Consider the following 16,051-nt stretch of genomic DNA (forward strand, 5'->3'; position numbering starts at 1 on the left):
TAAAATGTGTACTATTTGTCTTATTATTTCATAATAACACAAATAATACACATATATACACAATAACACACATTCAATGATCGAAAATCATTTAAAAATATGGGAATGTAAACTCTTGTGACGTAAAGTCAAAAATATAAGTCTCCCCACCACCGTCGGACAAGACAACCGTAATAAAGTCTAATAACCGTGACTGTGACCGACCTATTCCGGGCTCACAAATCAAGTGTGAATCAAGTGGTCAGTGAACTTGACTTCTCCCACTAGAAAATGTCAAATTTATCTCAGAACGCGAAGTATGTTGACCACCAGAGGGCCGCTGCCAATCCAACAAATCCAAAAGATAGTTTTAAATTGGTTTAATGGTGACGTATTGAAAATAAATAATTTTCTTAGAATATAAGAGAAAATAATATTTCTAAATGGAGAATTACCAGAAAATTAGAGAAATTTAATTAAGAGATCGAGAGAAAATAATTATTAAAAATAATTAAAGCGCTAAAAATGATATTATAACGGGTGGACCGTTACAGCATGACTTTAGAAAACATCGAATTTGATCATAATAGGGCCCATAAAAAGATATCTTATACTGAATATTTTATTTTTGCACACAATACATATTTAAAATAATATCAGAATTATTTAATAATCCCTCCGCTGCTGATCGTGACCCGTCAAAATAGCCCGGTCAAAACAGCCCCGTCAAAAAAGCCCCGTCAAAATAGCCTGAACACAAAATAGCCTCGACAAAATAGCCTGCAAACAAAATAGCCCCGACAAAATAGATCGCACACAAAATAGCCCCGGTCAAAACAGCCCCGGCTAAAACAGCCTCTTATAAACAATTACATAAATATTTATACAGGGTGTCCAAAATTTTTTTTTAATTTAAATTATTTGACAAAAAGGAAGAATGTATTTAATTTATTTAATTTAAAATGCATTTTACTGTTGCCCGAAAACAGAAAAAAATTTTTATATAAATAAACATTGATTTTCGCTTAACTTAAATGTTCAAACTTCCAAGAGGCAGGGAAGACAGGACTCGAGTTCTCTGAAAAGACCATTTTTATTTAATGTGGTTAAGATAAACATCTGAATAGAGGATAATTACCATTTCCGAAAAAATGTATTTTTAAGGAATTATTTCATGATGAATTCTGAAGGGAGCTTTTTTGTCGAGGCTATTTTGTCGGCGGGCTATTATTCCGCGGCTATTTTGTCTGCAGGCTATTTTGTCGGAGCTATTTTGTGTGCGGGATATTATGTCGGGGCTATTTTGTCGGAGCTTTTTTGACGGGACTATTCTGACGGGGTACCGCTGCTGATAGTAAAAGATGTTATAAAATAACTTAATATTTTTATCTGGTGAGTGACACTGATATTTTCATACATCAGCATTACTAAAATGTGATTACTGATATACCGACTCACCACTAGTGGCCAGTTGCTAAAATGACTTCAATAGAGAATCTGTTATTGAATTTACTGGAATCTGAATCAGAAGATGAAGACGTTATGATTATGTGTAATGTAATTGAAAATGAAAAACGAGGGGAAAAAAGAGAAATATGTATTTAAAAAGAAGAGAAACCCATGGAGAGTATAAGTTATCTACGGAACTTCCTGACAACGTTTTTAAGGAATCTTTTCGCCTCAATCGAAGCCAGTTCTCGGAGGTTCATGGTATAATCCGGGATGATATAGTAGGGAGAGAATGTAATGCTCAAAAACCTATTGGCAGTGAAGAAAAATTGGCCGTATGCCTCAGGTAAGAATAAATTAACTTATTTGCATATAAAATTTAATTTTAATATTTATTGTAATATAAAAACAACGCAAATCAATTTACATTTGAGATGTGCCTGTACCATCATGAGGGTGCTGTGTGATGCTGTAGTCTTAAATATTCGGGGTGCGCCTGTCATAACGTGGATCCACAACATGGTTCGGGAGTTGATAAGTAGGATGTGTTAGGTGAAAACGAATATGCAGTATTACTTCTTATTGAACATGTCGACCCACTTTCGCTATCTTCTTTTGCCTTTGACACATCGTCAAACAAATTTCTTCTAATTTGCCTCTGGTATATCTTCGGGATATTTTTCGTTATTTTGTACATCGACATAAAGAAATTATACAAGGGGTCATTTTGCTGTGATTGTCTTTCTCCTTGGCTTAGTTGAAGTAGCAGGCTTCGCTCTTCGTCCCTTCTTTTGGCTGTTTGCTCGCTATTGTTGATGTATCGTTTGATGGAATCAATGCGGCTGACTGCAGTTTTTCTTTTCGGGCTGAACACATTCAATTTCCTCAGCCTCATTTGGCCCTTCATCATTAGGTACTGTAATGTCAGCAGTCTGCTCAGATTGTGTTTCAGTCTGCTCAGATTGTGCTTCAGTCTGCTCAGATTGTGCTTCAGTCTGCTCAGATTGTGCTTCAGTCTGCTCAGATTGTATTTCTTCAGATTGTTGAACTTCAGGCCACCCTACAGTGGTCCTGTTTTTCATATACGGTTTCAAAAATTCCATTTGTTTCTGGTAGATCCACAGCCTAACTTGTACACTCTTTTGGCCGCTTTTGGTTTGTTGCCTTCGTAGAGCTTCGCGATAGGAGTCACGTAGTTTCCGCCATTGATCTTTGACCGAGTTAGCTGGAAACAGAATAAAACACAATATTAGAGAAGAAACCAAATTAAAAAATTGATATGTATCAATAAAAAAATCACTTGATTTTTATGTGTTATATACAGTATGGTGCAAGTGTTTGGAATAAATTCGTTATCTCATAAGCCGACGACTCGAGGAAAAATGGAAAATCCCGAAACAGGTCGATTTTTATTTTTAAAATATGATCATTTGGCATATATGATACGAGTGACGTCATCAATATGGGCGTGATGACGTAATCGATGATTTTTTAAATGAGACTAGGGGTCGAGTAATTTCTCATTTGAAAGATTATTCAATTCTGTATTCAGTAATATAACTATTAACATAATTATTTGTACATTGTATCCAAAAATGTTTTAAAATTAAATTAATTTAAAAAAAGAAGAATATATGTAATTTATTCAATTCAAAATACGTTTTACTGCTGTCAGAAAACAGAAAAAAAATATTTATTTGACAAATAAGCATTGCTTTTGGCTTAAATTATATGTTCAAACTTCCAAGAAGCAGGTGGTTGCCGGGAGCTGGTTTGAACATTGAATTAAAGCGAAAGACAATGCTTATTTGTTACATAAACATTTTTTCCTGTTTTCTGTCAATAGTACAGTGTATTTAGAATTAAACAAGTTACTATATATATATATATATATATATATATATATATATATATATACCGGTCACTCTAGTATAGAGTATAGGTCGCTCAGGTTCATGAGCTCTTTTAATCCATTTCATGCGGTGGATTGGTCCGCATAATTCCTCTTCATTATCCTATATAGATTTTCGTGTTTTTTTGCTTTTTCTGTAATCTGTTTCCATTCTTTCCTATTCTGTATTTTTTCTCTCCAGCCTGTAATTTCCATATTGGATATATCCTCTCGCAGTTGGTCTTCCCATCTTATTTTCGGTCTTCCTCTAGGTCTGTTTATTACTGGCGTCCAATTTGTTATCTGCCTAATTAGTGCATCTGCTTCTCTTCGTTGGATGTGGCCAAACCATTTTAACCTTTGTGCTTTAATGAATTTCACTATATCTTCTCCTTCCATTAGATTTCTTATTTCGTGATTCATCAGAATTCGTATTTCTCCTTGATCTGTTTTGATTGGGCCATGTATTCTTCTAATAATTTTTCTTTCTATTATTCTCAGTTTTTCTTCATCTTTTTTTGTAAGGCACATTGCTTCTGCTCCATAAGTGATGACTGGTCTAATTGCCGCTCTATATATCTTTGTCTTTGTTTTCTTGCTTAGGTTTTTATCTTTAAGTAACTTGTGGTATTTCCAGAATGCCCTATTCCCTGCTTTAACTCTTTCATTTATCTCTATGCTTCTTCTGTTTTGACCATCTACTATCACTCCTAAGTATTTAAAGCAGTCAACCCTTTGGAATACATTATCACTTATTCTTATCTCTTTTATTCTATTTACTTGGTCTTGATTTCTCGTACTTATTAAGTATTTTGTTTTTTTCTGATTAATTATTAACCCCCTGATTTTTGCCTCTCTTGTCAATGTTAGCAGTGCATCTTCTACACTTCTCTTGTCACGGGCTATCAACCCTAGGTCGTCTGCATACCCTATTATTTGTGTAGAACTTTGGATTGTCTTTTTTGTTAGTCCTGTGTTTCTAATTACTCCCTCCAAGGCTATATTAAAGAGCGTTGTCGATAGGCTGTCACCTTGTCTTACCCCGTGTTCTATGTTGATATTCTTCGTTTCACCATCCACTGTTTTGACCTTTGCTGTTGTGTCCATCATTGTCATTCTGGTCAATCTTATTAATTTTGCAGGTATATTCATATTTTTCATTTCTTTTAATAGCTGTTTTCTGTAGATGTTGTCGAAAGCCTGCTGGAAATCAATAAACAATATGTGCAATTCTATGCCATGTTCGTAACTTTTTTCGATTGTTTGCGTTAAAACGTGGATTGCATCAATTGTTGATCTCCCTTTTCTAAATCCCTGTTGATATGGTCCTAAGTTTTTTTCTGTGTATCTGCCCACATAACAATTTCATGTTCTTAGTAGATTCATAGAACATACTTTTCAGAAAAAGTATATACTGAGAATGTGCGTAATTACCATTGCGAATGTGCAGAGCAGATACTGAGTATATACTACATTACAGTACTTAAACGTTCTATGTATATACTTAGAATGTACTACCGCACTTCTTTTCAGTATATACCAAGAATGTTCTTTTTAGAACATTCCAAGGACGTGCTATAAACCTTCTATGTGTATACTTAGAACATACTACCGCACATCTTTTTAGTTTATACCAAGAAGGTACTTTTTAGAATATTCCAAGGAAGTGCTATAAACCTTCTATTTATATACTAAGAACGTACTACCGCACATCTTTGTATGGGAAGAATATTATATTTTTAAGAATATTCTAAGAAAGTGCTATCAAGTGCTATATTGCTTAGAAGTATGTTTTCAGCATCACCTAATCTCATCTTAGGTTCTACTGGTTCTACCAAATATCTATTTACATATTTTAATTGCAAATGAGAATGTAGTTAGTACCTACATTCTACAATATTACTTAAAAAGTAAGTACATATTTATAAATTTTAGTTATTTATATAAATCATTATATAATATTTAGGCTAAACTAAACTATGCATAATAAGTAACTAAAATTTATATAATACATACTTATATGTACTTACCTATTTAAGTAATATTGAGTTATCAAAATAGATTATATGTATTTTGAAGCACCGCAAACAAAATAAACAGATTATGTATGTTCTTTAGTCCTAGTACTACATCATTCGCCTTCATCCTTAACACTGCATAGATCCATAGATGATACAAATAATGAAATAATGCCTGTTTTCTTTTTCATATTTTACGGTTTTTTCCTATCCCTGATCCATTCAGGTAATAGAAATGGTCAGAATAAGATGGGGGGAGGGGGGGGGGTTATGAATGTATTGTGGAATAACAAAATCGGTGGTCAGTGTTGCCAAACGGAGAGAAATTTCCCTTTTTGCGGGAATTTTCAACATAAACGGTGATAAAGGGAAAAAGTTAACTCAAAAGGGAATTACTGTTCCAGTCCAAATTGTAAAATATTAAGAAAAAATATAAAAAATTTTGAAAATAATTCAACATATCTTCTCAGATTTTGTAAACAGGAGGGAAGTTTTTTTTTATAAAAGTGGGAATTTTTAAGGTAAGTTGACGGAAAAAGCTTACTCGACGGTTGGCAACGCCAAAGCCTTTGGTTGTGCAGTTTGGCACGTTTTGGTTCTGCGAAATGGCCTATTGAATTGAATGTACCTAAATTCAAATTCCAAGGATGTAAAAATACTAATGATTCATGATAAACTCGAAATGGTAAAGTCATTTCAATTATGAAAACGAATTTTTAATAGTATCTATGTAAACGTTAATACAATTAATGTTTAAACTTTTTTACCCTACAACAATTTTGAAATGAAATTCGTCCAATACTACCTACATACATAAATTTTATTAATGATGTATTCTAAAAAATAACGAAGTTGATAATCTATAAGGCTAATATTATACTTCCTATACATACAAATTATTTTTAAGATATTTTAAAAGTATCTACTTATAAGTATGTGTTAAGAATGTACTTATAAGTATGTGTTAAGAATATTCGATAAAGGTATATTCTAAGAATAAACTTTTACGAATATTCCGAGATCCTACGTACACGAATATACTTAGTATATTCGGTACGAGAATATACTTTGAAGTATATGCAAAGAACATGAAATTTAGAATGTTTTTTAAGGTAGATGCTATGCTTGTACTACACATATACTAAAAAGAATATACTCCGACGAATGTTGGTAGTATATGCTTAGAACATGATGCGAACATCATTGTTATGTGGGTGGTTAGCCGATTTCTTATAATTGTTGTCATGATCTTATATGTTGTATTTAATAGCGCAATTGCTCTATAATTGCTGCAAAGCGTTGGGTCTCCTTTTTTAAAAACTGGTATAATGAGTCCTTTCTTCCATTCTTCAGGCATGTATTCCTTTTCCCATATACTGACCATTAATTTATATATACGGTTTAGAAGGTCATCTCCTCCATTTGCAATAAGTTCATTGTTAATCTCATCTGGTCCTGGAGTTTTGTCAGATTTTAGTTGTTTTACTACTTCTATAAATTCTTGGTAGGTAGGTGCATCTTCTTCTTCATCTCGGTTATATCTTTGGTTGCTTGTATTTATATCTTTAAAGTGATTTTCCCAATCTTTTTTGCTTATTTTGCTGGTCACTTTGTTACCATTATATTGTTGTTTTATATATTCAAACAATTTTTTGTTGTCTCTATTATTTGTTTCAATCTCTTGCATCTGATCTGAGATCCATGTCTCTTTCTTTCTTTTATAAAGTTTGGCCGCTTCTCTCTTTTCTTTCTGGTATTGTTCTTTCCTCTTGTCCGCTATTTTCAAGCCATTTGTTTCGTGCCAGCGTTTTCAGTTGACTTTGGTATCGACATTCTTCGTCAAACCATTCTTTAGTTTTTTTATTTTCTTGAGGTCCTATGGTTTGCTCCGCAGCCTCTATGATGCTCATTTTTATATTTTTCCATTCCTCTTCTACGTTTACGAATACTCTTGTTTTGTTTGTTGCACTTTTAATTTGGTTAAGTTCCACTTCCTTCTTTTTCCTACTTTATTATTAGCTTTGATGGTTTTCATCTTCATTTTGGCTATTAAGAGTATGTGGTCAGTGTCAGCGTTTGCTCCTCTAAAGGATCTCACATCTTGTATTATCTTTGTCCATTTTTTCGAAATCAAAACATGATCTATTTGGTTGCCATCTGATCTCCCTGGTAACATCCAGGTTATCTTGTGTTCCCTTTTATGAATAAATTTCGTACTGACGATGTAGGTATTTGTTGCTGCTGCCAGATTGCAAACTTTTGCCCCGTTATCGTTTGTGACATTGTGGATCGTTTCTTTACCTGCTACATTTTGGTTGTAGCTCTCTTTTCGCACTTGCGCGTTAAAATCTCCCAGTATTATTAAGATATCGTTCCTAGGAATATTTTCGCAGGTTTCTTCTAAAAGTTCATAGAATTCCATTTTATCTTGTTGGTCTGCTTCCTCGGTAGGTGCGTAGCAGTTAACTAAAGATATATTGGCTTGTTTATTTTCGATTCTGATGTAGGAGATTCTTCCATTAATAGCTTTGAAATGTATAACTTTTTCTCTCATTCTTTTGCTCACCATAAAAGCTGTTCCATTTTTCCCCTGTTTGTCTTCTCCTGAGTAATACATAGTAAAGTTTTTCTTCTTAACTGTTCCTTCATTTTTCCATCGTATCTCCTGTAGTGCTAGTATTTCTAGTTCGTATTTTTCCATTTCTAAAGCAATTTCCTGCATTTTCCCTACTTTTAGCATTGTCTGGATATTCCATGATCCAATTTTAATGGGTTTAGCTCTTTTATTCATGTTAATTTTATTCCTCTTTTTCTTGTACATTGTTTTATTATTATCATTATCCATTTCCTTAGCCGGGTCTGTTTCCACTATCCTTCGGTTTGATTCTTTCAGTTTTTTGGATTTTCTCTGCTGTTTCCAGTACACTTCAGCTTTAAGTCTTTTATTATGTTATTCCATTCCCAAAGTTGATCGTCTATCCATAATTTTTTGAAGCCCATCTTCACTTTCTTCCCTGCTTCCTTTTCCACCTCTGCTCTTTTCTTTACTTGCCTGTGTATTCTTCGTTCTTCATAGGTTCTTTGTTCGTCGATAAATATTTTTGTACCTTTGAGGATTTTCTTTTGTTCCATTATTTTCTTTTTATCTTGTATATTTTCCAATTTTGCTATTATGAACGGCTGTGAATTTCTTGGTCTAATTATCTCTGTTTGTTCTATTTTAGCTTCAACGTTGAGTTTTATTTTTAGTAAATTTTCTAGATCTTCTTTTACATTTTCTTCTCCTATTTTAATTCCCCTGACTATTACGTTTTTCTCAATTTTCTTTTTCTCCTCTCTTTCCGTTCTATCCTCTAGGTCGCTTAGTCTTTTTGGCACTGCCTCCTTAAATTTTAGTTTGCTTAGCGTTTCCATTTCTTCTCGCACTTCTTTAATTTCAGCTTTCATTTGTTTATTTTCTGCTCTTATTTCACTCATTTCTTGCTTTAGTAGCATATTTTCTCTTTTCAGCTCCTGGTTTTGATTTCTTAATTCTTTAAGCTCTTCTTGGATTCCATCCAATTTTTGCTCTATCCTCGTATCCCTTGTTTCCATTCTGTCCAATTTTTCTCGCAAATCTTTTATGAATTCTTCCATGTTGTTACTATTCGATTGTTACTATTTGATTGTTACTATTTGATATACTAAATATATTTTTTACACACGTATAATTTGGCTGTCTGCGGTAAGTGCAAAAATCCGATTCAACCTCGCGGAGATTTTTGCCCTTCTTAGACTGGCCTATTTAAAAGGGTATTTATTTCTTTCTTCCCTATTTCTCAGTGCTTTTTTCAGATTTGGAAACACCGCCAAAAATTGTTTAGCAGTTACCTTCTTATGGAATGCAATAATTGATTGTTTTGTTTATTTATAGCTAACCTTGTTTTTTTGACCAGCACTGGCTCTGCAGGTTTTATTTACTTAAAAATGTTTGTTTCACTCCGAATTTTGATTGTACACTTCGCTGTTGTCCTTAGATACGAATTGGTGTGGTGTTTAAATTTTATTTTCACCTCAGTTTTAAGAATTTTCGCGATTTGCAACGTTGCCAACCCCCAAACAAGTTACTAACATTTTTCTTTTTTGTCAATTAATTTACTTAAAAAAAATTTTTGGACACCCCGTATGAACAATTATGTTATTATTTATATTACTGAATACAGAATTGAATAACCTTTCAAATGAGCTGTCACAAGACCCCTAGTCTTATTAAAAAAATCATCGACTACGTCATCACGCCCATATGGATGACGTCACTCATATGATATATATGCCAAAATATCATTTTTAAAAAATAAAAATCGACCTGTTTCGGGATTTTTCCTTAAAGTTGCCGGTTTACGAAATAACGAATTTTTTCCAAACATTTGCACCATACTGTATGTTACGAGGGGAGTTTAAAATATTAACTACTCTGTAATATTTATATTACGGACGTTTAGTTTCAAAAGTACTGAAACTAGTACAAGTACTAAATTACGAGATTTTTTTTGTCTTTCAGATATTTGTCCATGGGTGACACATTTAAAACTATAGCATTAAGCTATAGCAGCGTTTCCCAAATGGTGGGTCGCGACCCGGTACCGGGCCACGAAAGCAAAATGCCGGGTCACATTTTGTGCTTTGTGCAAAAAATTGGAAAATGAACATGAACTTCTTCTTTTACACTTTAAAGTGCGTTGGCTATCAAAAGGGAATATTTTAAAAATACTAACTGAATTAAAGGAAGATATTTAAATGTTCTTGGAACAACATCCACCAACAGCTAGAGATGCAATATTTCAATTTAAAGACAGTTTTCATGATGAAAATTGGTTAATCAAAGTAGCCTATCTTTAAAACTTTAAAAGGGTAAACCCTGTAGTTGGCTGTATACCTTTGTTAAGACAACGTAGAATGAAGTAAACACTTCTGTTGTATGTAGGTATATAAATTTATTAAAAAATTCTTGAATTTACACAGAAGTGTTTACTTCATTCTACGTAGCCTATCTTTGTGATATTTTTGACTTCTTGAACAATTTAAATATGATATTACAAAGTAGTAATGTAACTGTATTTAAAGTACAAAAGAAGGTGGAAGCTGCAACAAAAAAACTTTGTGGACACGTCGCGCGGATGCAGGAAATTACAAAGCTTTTACAAAGCTAACAGAACTACAAAAAGAGTACCTATAACGTGAATGCATTGCCGGATGATATTTCAGTGGCTTTCAAGGAACACCTGCTAGGACTTGAGGCAAATCTGAAGGAATATTTTCCCCGCATCCGCAGCAACAAACAGTGGAAAAGTAATCCATTTACAATGGACGTGGAATCCGAGACAGAACTACTGGATTTACATCTTGTCATTAATTAAGCTATCCTGGGATAGGGCACTCAAAGAAATATTTGACAAAATACCACCGACTGATTTTTGGCTGTCTTGCTGCCAGGAGTACCCAGTTTTATCAAAAAAAGCGATAGTTTCTAATCCCTTTTGTTACGACCTATAAGTGTGAGGCAGGGCTTTTAACAGTGGTTTTCCTTAAAGATAAATATAGGAACCGTTTAGAAGTCGAACCGAACCTGAGAATAATATTAACATGTTTTCCTCCAAACGTGAAGTTTTTAGTTAACCAGAAACAACTGCATACTTCTCATTAATAAAGTATTTGATTTTCATTTTTTTATTGCATTTTTTTGAGCTAATCATTCTTTATTGAACTATATAAACCTATAATAAATATTTAAATATGTTTTCTTGTACACACACACACACACACACACACACCAGGGTATGAAAAAAAAATAGTGGGTCACGAAGGATAAGAACAAAAATAACCGGGCCACGGAAAAATAAGTTTGGGAAACGCTAAGCTATAGGATGGGGGAGAGAACTGTATCAAATATTGTACAACAAATGTGTGAAGCCATTTGGAGACGTTTGCAACCAATTTACATGCATCAGCCAACGAAGGAAATTTGGAAGAGCATTGCAGCAGTTTACGAAAGGAAGTGGCAGTTTTATAACTGCCTTGGAGCTATTGATGGGAAGCATATTTCCATTCGGAAGCCTCTTAAAAGTGGGTCTTCATTTTTTAACTACAAAAAAATTTTTTCAATAGTTCTATTGGCAACTGTTGACGCTAATTATCGGTTTACAACTGTCGACGTCGGTTCCATGGGAAGATTTAGCGATGGAAACATTTTTGCCAACTCCCCGTTAGGAAAGTTGCTGTCCAGTGGGTCAATGGATTTACCTGAGCCAAAAAGTTTACCAGGACAAGACACCATAACGTCTTACGTATTTATTGGTGATGAAGCGTTTCCGTTAAGGGAGCGTTCAAGTATTACGTAACGCAGTTTGGGGGGAGGGGGGTCTTGTAAAACGTTACGGTGCGTTACATGGGGGGGAGGGGGTTCGAACAGCGCGTTACGTAACATTGTTTTTTAACTTATGTAAATAAAAAAGACTACGGAATCAAAATCTCCCAACTTTGCAACTTTCGTTTATATTTTACAGAGAACCCCTAGATTGTATTATACTGCCCCTTATGATCCGCTCATGTTCCGGCCCTTCTACAACTACAATAGGACGATCTTTATCTATTCAAGTGAAAAATCTTCAAATTTGTCACCAGATCAAGAACAGTAACATATGTGTGCCATAATTGACATTTTTGGAGAACAAAAGCTGAAAAGATACAGTTACAGATGGGTTCAGACCAAAGAAATTTTAAGAGAGTCATAAATCGTTTCGTCTATTCTTTTTATGAAGTCCATATTTATTATGCAGTCTAGTTTTCTTTCTATACGTAATACAGAGAAACATAAATGTATTGCTCTTGTCAGTGTTGTTAAAGTGAATTAATTAATACTTTAATAATTAATTAAATGTCGTTTTTATCATTACCTCAAAAAGTCTAAAAAGTTTTTATTATTACCGCAAATGCGGTTAAATGATTTAAAAATGTCTTTAAATAAAAAGCATTAAATACAAAACCCACTATATTGATACTTAGTTTAGAAAATTTATAGATATTTAAAAAATAATACCCTTAAGGTGTGATTCCTGAATTATTAATTTCAAAGTTTTATGTGTTGTTATGTAGTCATGTTGTGACTGGCTGATTGACATAAAGTCCAAGCCAATAAAAAAAAGTTTTATGTGAAATATCTTGACAAAATTTTACATAATTTCAAAATTTCACTTGCATTATTCATAATAGACCCTACATAATACACATTTTTGAGATGAGGTTGTTAAGCAGCCTCTAAAAACAAAAATATACAGGGTGTTTAATTAAAATTAAAGATACAGTGGAACCTCGATAACTCGGATTAATCGGGACCGCGACCAATCCGGGTTATCGAAAATCCGAGATAGCCGGAGAATATGGTAAAAATTAATAAAATACAGTATGCTTACAGATAAACTCCGTTAGAATTGAAATAACATGAAATATATTTATAAATATGCACAGTACCTACTCATTAAAATTACTAAAAAAAACACCAAACCCAAACGTAAGCAAATGGAAGCGAACAATACAAGACACACAATACTAAAGACCATTGTTTATAAAAGAATTTTTTAAATAGTCTTTCCTAAACAATGCGACAGTTTGAAATAAAAAGGAATAGATACTACAGACAGGTGGCTGTTGTTTCTGCGGCGTGTGCTATGAGTCATTTTTAATATCCTATAGTTCAAATTACACACATACACATTATCTCTCAAATATTATATTACATACATTTTTATTGTTGAAAGGTTTGTCTGATAATTAACTTTTTTGATTGGAAATAAGCCACAATTAAATTGAAAAATACAAAATATTGAAAATCAAAATGTTTATCTGATGAAAATCGGTCCGGGTTAGCCGGACTTCCGGGTTATCGGGAGCCGACTTATCGGGGTTCCACTGTAATGGACTATGCTAGACTTGAGTGAATCACGCTGTATATTCAAATTTATGTTTAAATAGTCCATAGTTGAATTTAAAAGTTGACGTATCCTAGCGTTTTTATAATTTTCTAAAACATTGACACATGACACAAACAATTTTATTCCATAAGTGGTTTCCATACATTATAATTTTAAATGATCACCCTGTATTATTCATAAAGACCATGAAATCAGATTGTTAAGCAGCTTTTAAAAATATAAAACTATACAGGGTGTTCCATTAAAAATAAAGCTTATGGACTACGGTAGGCTTGCGTGAATCACCCTGTACATTTAAATTATGTTTAAAAAGCACACATTTTGATATACCTATGAAAATCTACGGGTCTCAGCGTTTTTAAAATTGTTTCAAACAAGGACAGAAATAATTTTATTCCATAAGCGCCTTCTTATAAATATATACAGGGTGATTCAGAAAAAGGTAACACGATCTCTAGGATAGGTGAAAAATTGAAAAATAATTGGGGTTTGCTTACTAATTCATTTTTGTAACGGCATGCTTTTTCACGATACAGGGCGTTGAAGAACAAAAAGTTTTACACATTTTTTTCACTATTTTTCCGAAACTACTGGCAACATCGTATATAATTCGTTATACAAAAATTTTTACTAAGCAAAATAAAATGTTGAAATAATAAATATGTTGTTTTATTTTAAGCTTTTATTAAAAAAGATAAAATAGAAAAATACATGAGAAGAACAATAAAGGATGAAGCCAAAAATGTATGTAAGGATGGAGCCAAGTAGGGAAAAAAGAAATGTAAAATTAGTAATAAAAGATTATTATTGTAAGTTTTCGACATATTTCATGTCATGGAACATGAAATTACGATTAGCAGTGATAAGCAGACACATGAACTGAATAGAAGAATCGTTCTTGGGTGGCAGTATTTGGAAAACTGAGAGAAACTTTTAAAAGTGAGTTGTCCACATGCCTAAAGAGAAAGGTATTTGATTTGTGCGTCCTCCCAGTCTTGACGTACGGATCAGAAACACTTACCTTAACTAAAGCCTCGGCTACCAAACTAAGAGTAACGCAGAGGAGAATGGAGCAGTCAATGTTAGGAATAACTCTGCAAGACAAAATGAAAAACGGAGAAATCAGGAGAAGAACAAAGGTGACTGACGTCATCGAAAGGATAGCCAGGTTGAAGTGGAGATGGGCAGGACACATAGCCAGAATGACAGATGGGCGATGGACAAAAAGGTTATTGGAATGGAGGTTAAGAGAAGACAAGCGAAGCGTTGGTAGACCGCCTATAAGATGGATTGACGACGTAAGAAAGCTAAATAAAAACTGGATGAGAGCGGCGCAGGATAGACGTGGTTGGAAACGCGGGAAGGAGGCCTATGTTCAGCAGTGGACATGTGAGGCTGGATGATGATTGTAAGTTTTTATTATTACCTCAAATGAGATTAAAATAATAACAAAGTTCTTTTACCGAGTTTCCGGTACTTTTCGCAACCTAGTTTTCCATTTAGGTTCAAATGGTTACTTGGGTGTTACGTAACGTTTAGGTAGGGGGAGGGGGGTACATAAAAACGTTACGGTGCGTTACATGGGGGGGAGGGGGGTCAAAAATCTTCAAAAATTGCGTTACGTAATACTTGAACGCTCCCTAATGCCCCATTTGATGCGGCCATATCCTAAAGTCAGAGTCACCAATAATTATGAAAATAAAGGTTTTAATTATAGACTATCTCGAGGGCGACAAACCGTAGAATGTGCGTTTGGTATACTGGCGGCTAGATTTCGTGTGTACAAGAGACCTTTTAAGTGTAAATTGGAAACCATTGATAAAGTAGTGCTAGCTACCATTGTGCTTCATAATTATTTAAGAACTCAGACTATTTCCAGTGCTAATTTGCAGGGGGAAGACAGTGAAATCACTGTAGCGACACTTGACAACAATCAACTTGCTTCTTTACCAAGGAACCGGAGCAGATGTTCTAATGAAGCATTTTCCATCAGACAGAAATTCACCGATTGTTTCAATTCGGCTAATGGGTCAGTTGATTGGCAACGTAGAGCGGTTGAGAGAGGACAATTTTGAATATTAATATTACTAAAATAATTTCATTTATTTATATCTATTTTGTAAAGTAGTACCAACTATCTAAGCGAATCATTAATATTCATTTCAGCGGGGTGCTATTGTTAGAGGTGTGGAATTCCATAAACAATAGATCTATGTCTTTTATGAAATGATCCCTTGTTTATGCAATTTCACACCTCTAACAGTATCACCCCGCTGAGCTGAATATTAATGAGCCTCTTAGGTACCTGGTAGGTACGGGTATACGTTTCACTTACGAATTATTAATTTTATATCTTCAATGTGTTTAAAATATTAGCAATATCTCCAATTATGATTTTAACTGTGTAATAAATTACTACCACATTAACAACGCATTATTTGCATTTTTCTATAGTCAAAACCAGTTTACTGTAATAACTCGCACCTTTGGGGAAACACTGACGTAATTGCAAATTTTTCACAAAAATTTATTTATCAACACTACGATATTCCTAATATTCGTATTTGTCTGGAGAAACAAAAAAACAAAGAATTATAACTATTCCCCATTTCGCTAGATCAAGTGTACCTATGTATATCAAACAATGTCAGATTGTCAGTTGTGCGTGACACAACATTAGTATGCAATGGTAAAATTATGGAACTTTTCGGGGAACAATGAAATACTTATTTTCTAATTTTTTGAGA

At 33.7% G+C, this 16,051-nt stretch overlaps 2 protein-coding genes across 2 annotated transcripts in view; both read right to left on the reverse strand.

Annotated features, from left to right (window-relative positions):
- Positions 1-1,790: 1,790 nt before the first annotated feature.
- LOC126888738 (uncharacterized) lies at positions 1,791-2,649 on the reverse strand. The gene has a single exon (XM_050657138.1). The coding sequence runs from the start codon at positions 2,529-2,531 to the stop codon at positions 2,262-2,264; it is 270 nt and encodes an 89-aa protein (XP_050513095.1). The 5' UTR covers positions 2,532-2,649; the 3' UTR covers positions 1,791-2,261.
- Positions 2,293-16,051, reverse strand: part of LOC126888614 (uncharacterized protein K02A2.6-like) — a 63,376-nt gene continuing 49,617 nt past the window's right edge. Inside the window, exon 3 of the mRNA XM_050656971.1 lies at positions 2,293-2,653. Within this exon, the coding sequence (XP_050512928.1) occupies positions 2,650-2,653 (4 nt within the window). The 3' untranslated portion in view covers positions 2,293-2,649. The remainder of the gene's footprint in view (positions 2,654-16,051) is intronic.

The sequence above is a fragment of the Diabrotica virgifera genome, chromosome 7 (genome assembly GCF_917563875.1).
Source record: "Diabrotica virgifera virgifera chromosome 7, PGI_DIABVI_V3a".
Taxonomy (NCBI): Eukaryota; Metazoa; Arthropoda; class Insecta; order Coleoptera; family Chrysomelidae; genus Diabrotica; species Diabrotica virgifera.

Coding starts and splice junctions, on each gene's coding strand:
- LOC126888738 (XM_050657138.1), bottom strand. CDS start 2,531: ATGGAATTTTTGAAACCGTATATGAAAAACAGGACCACTGTAGGGTGG.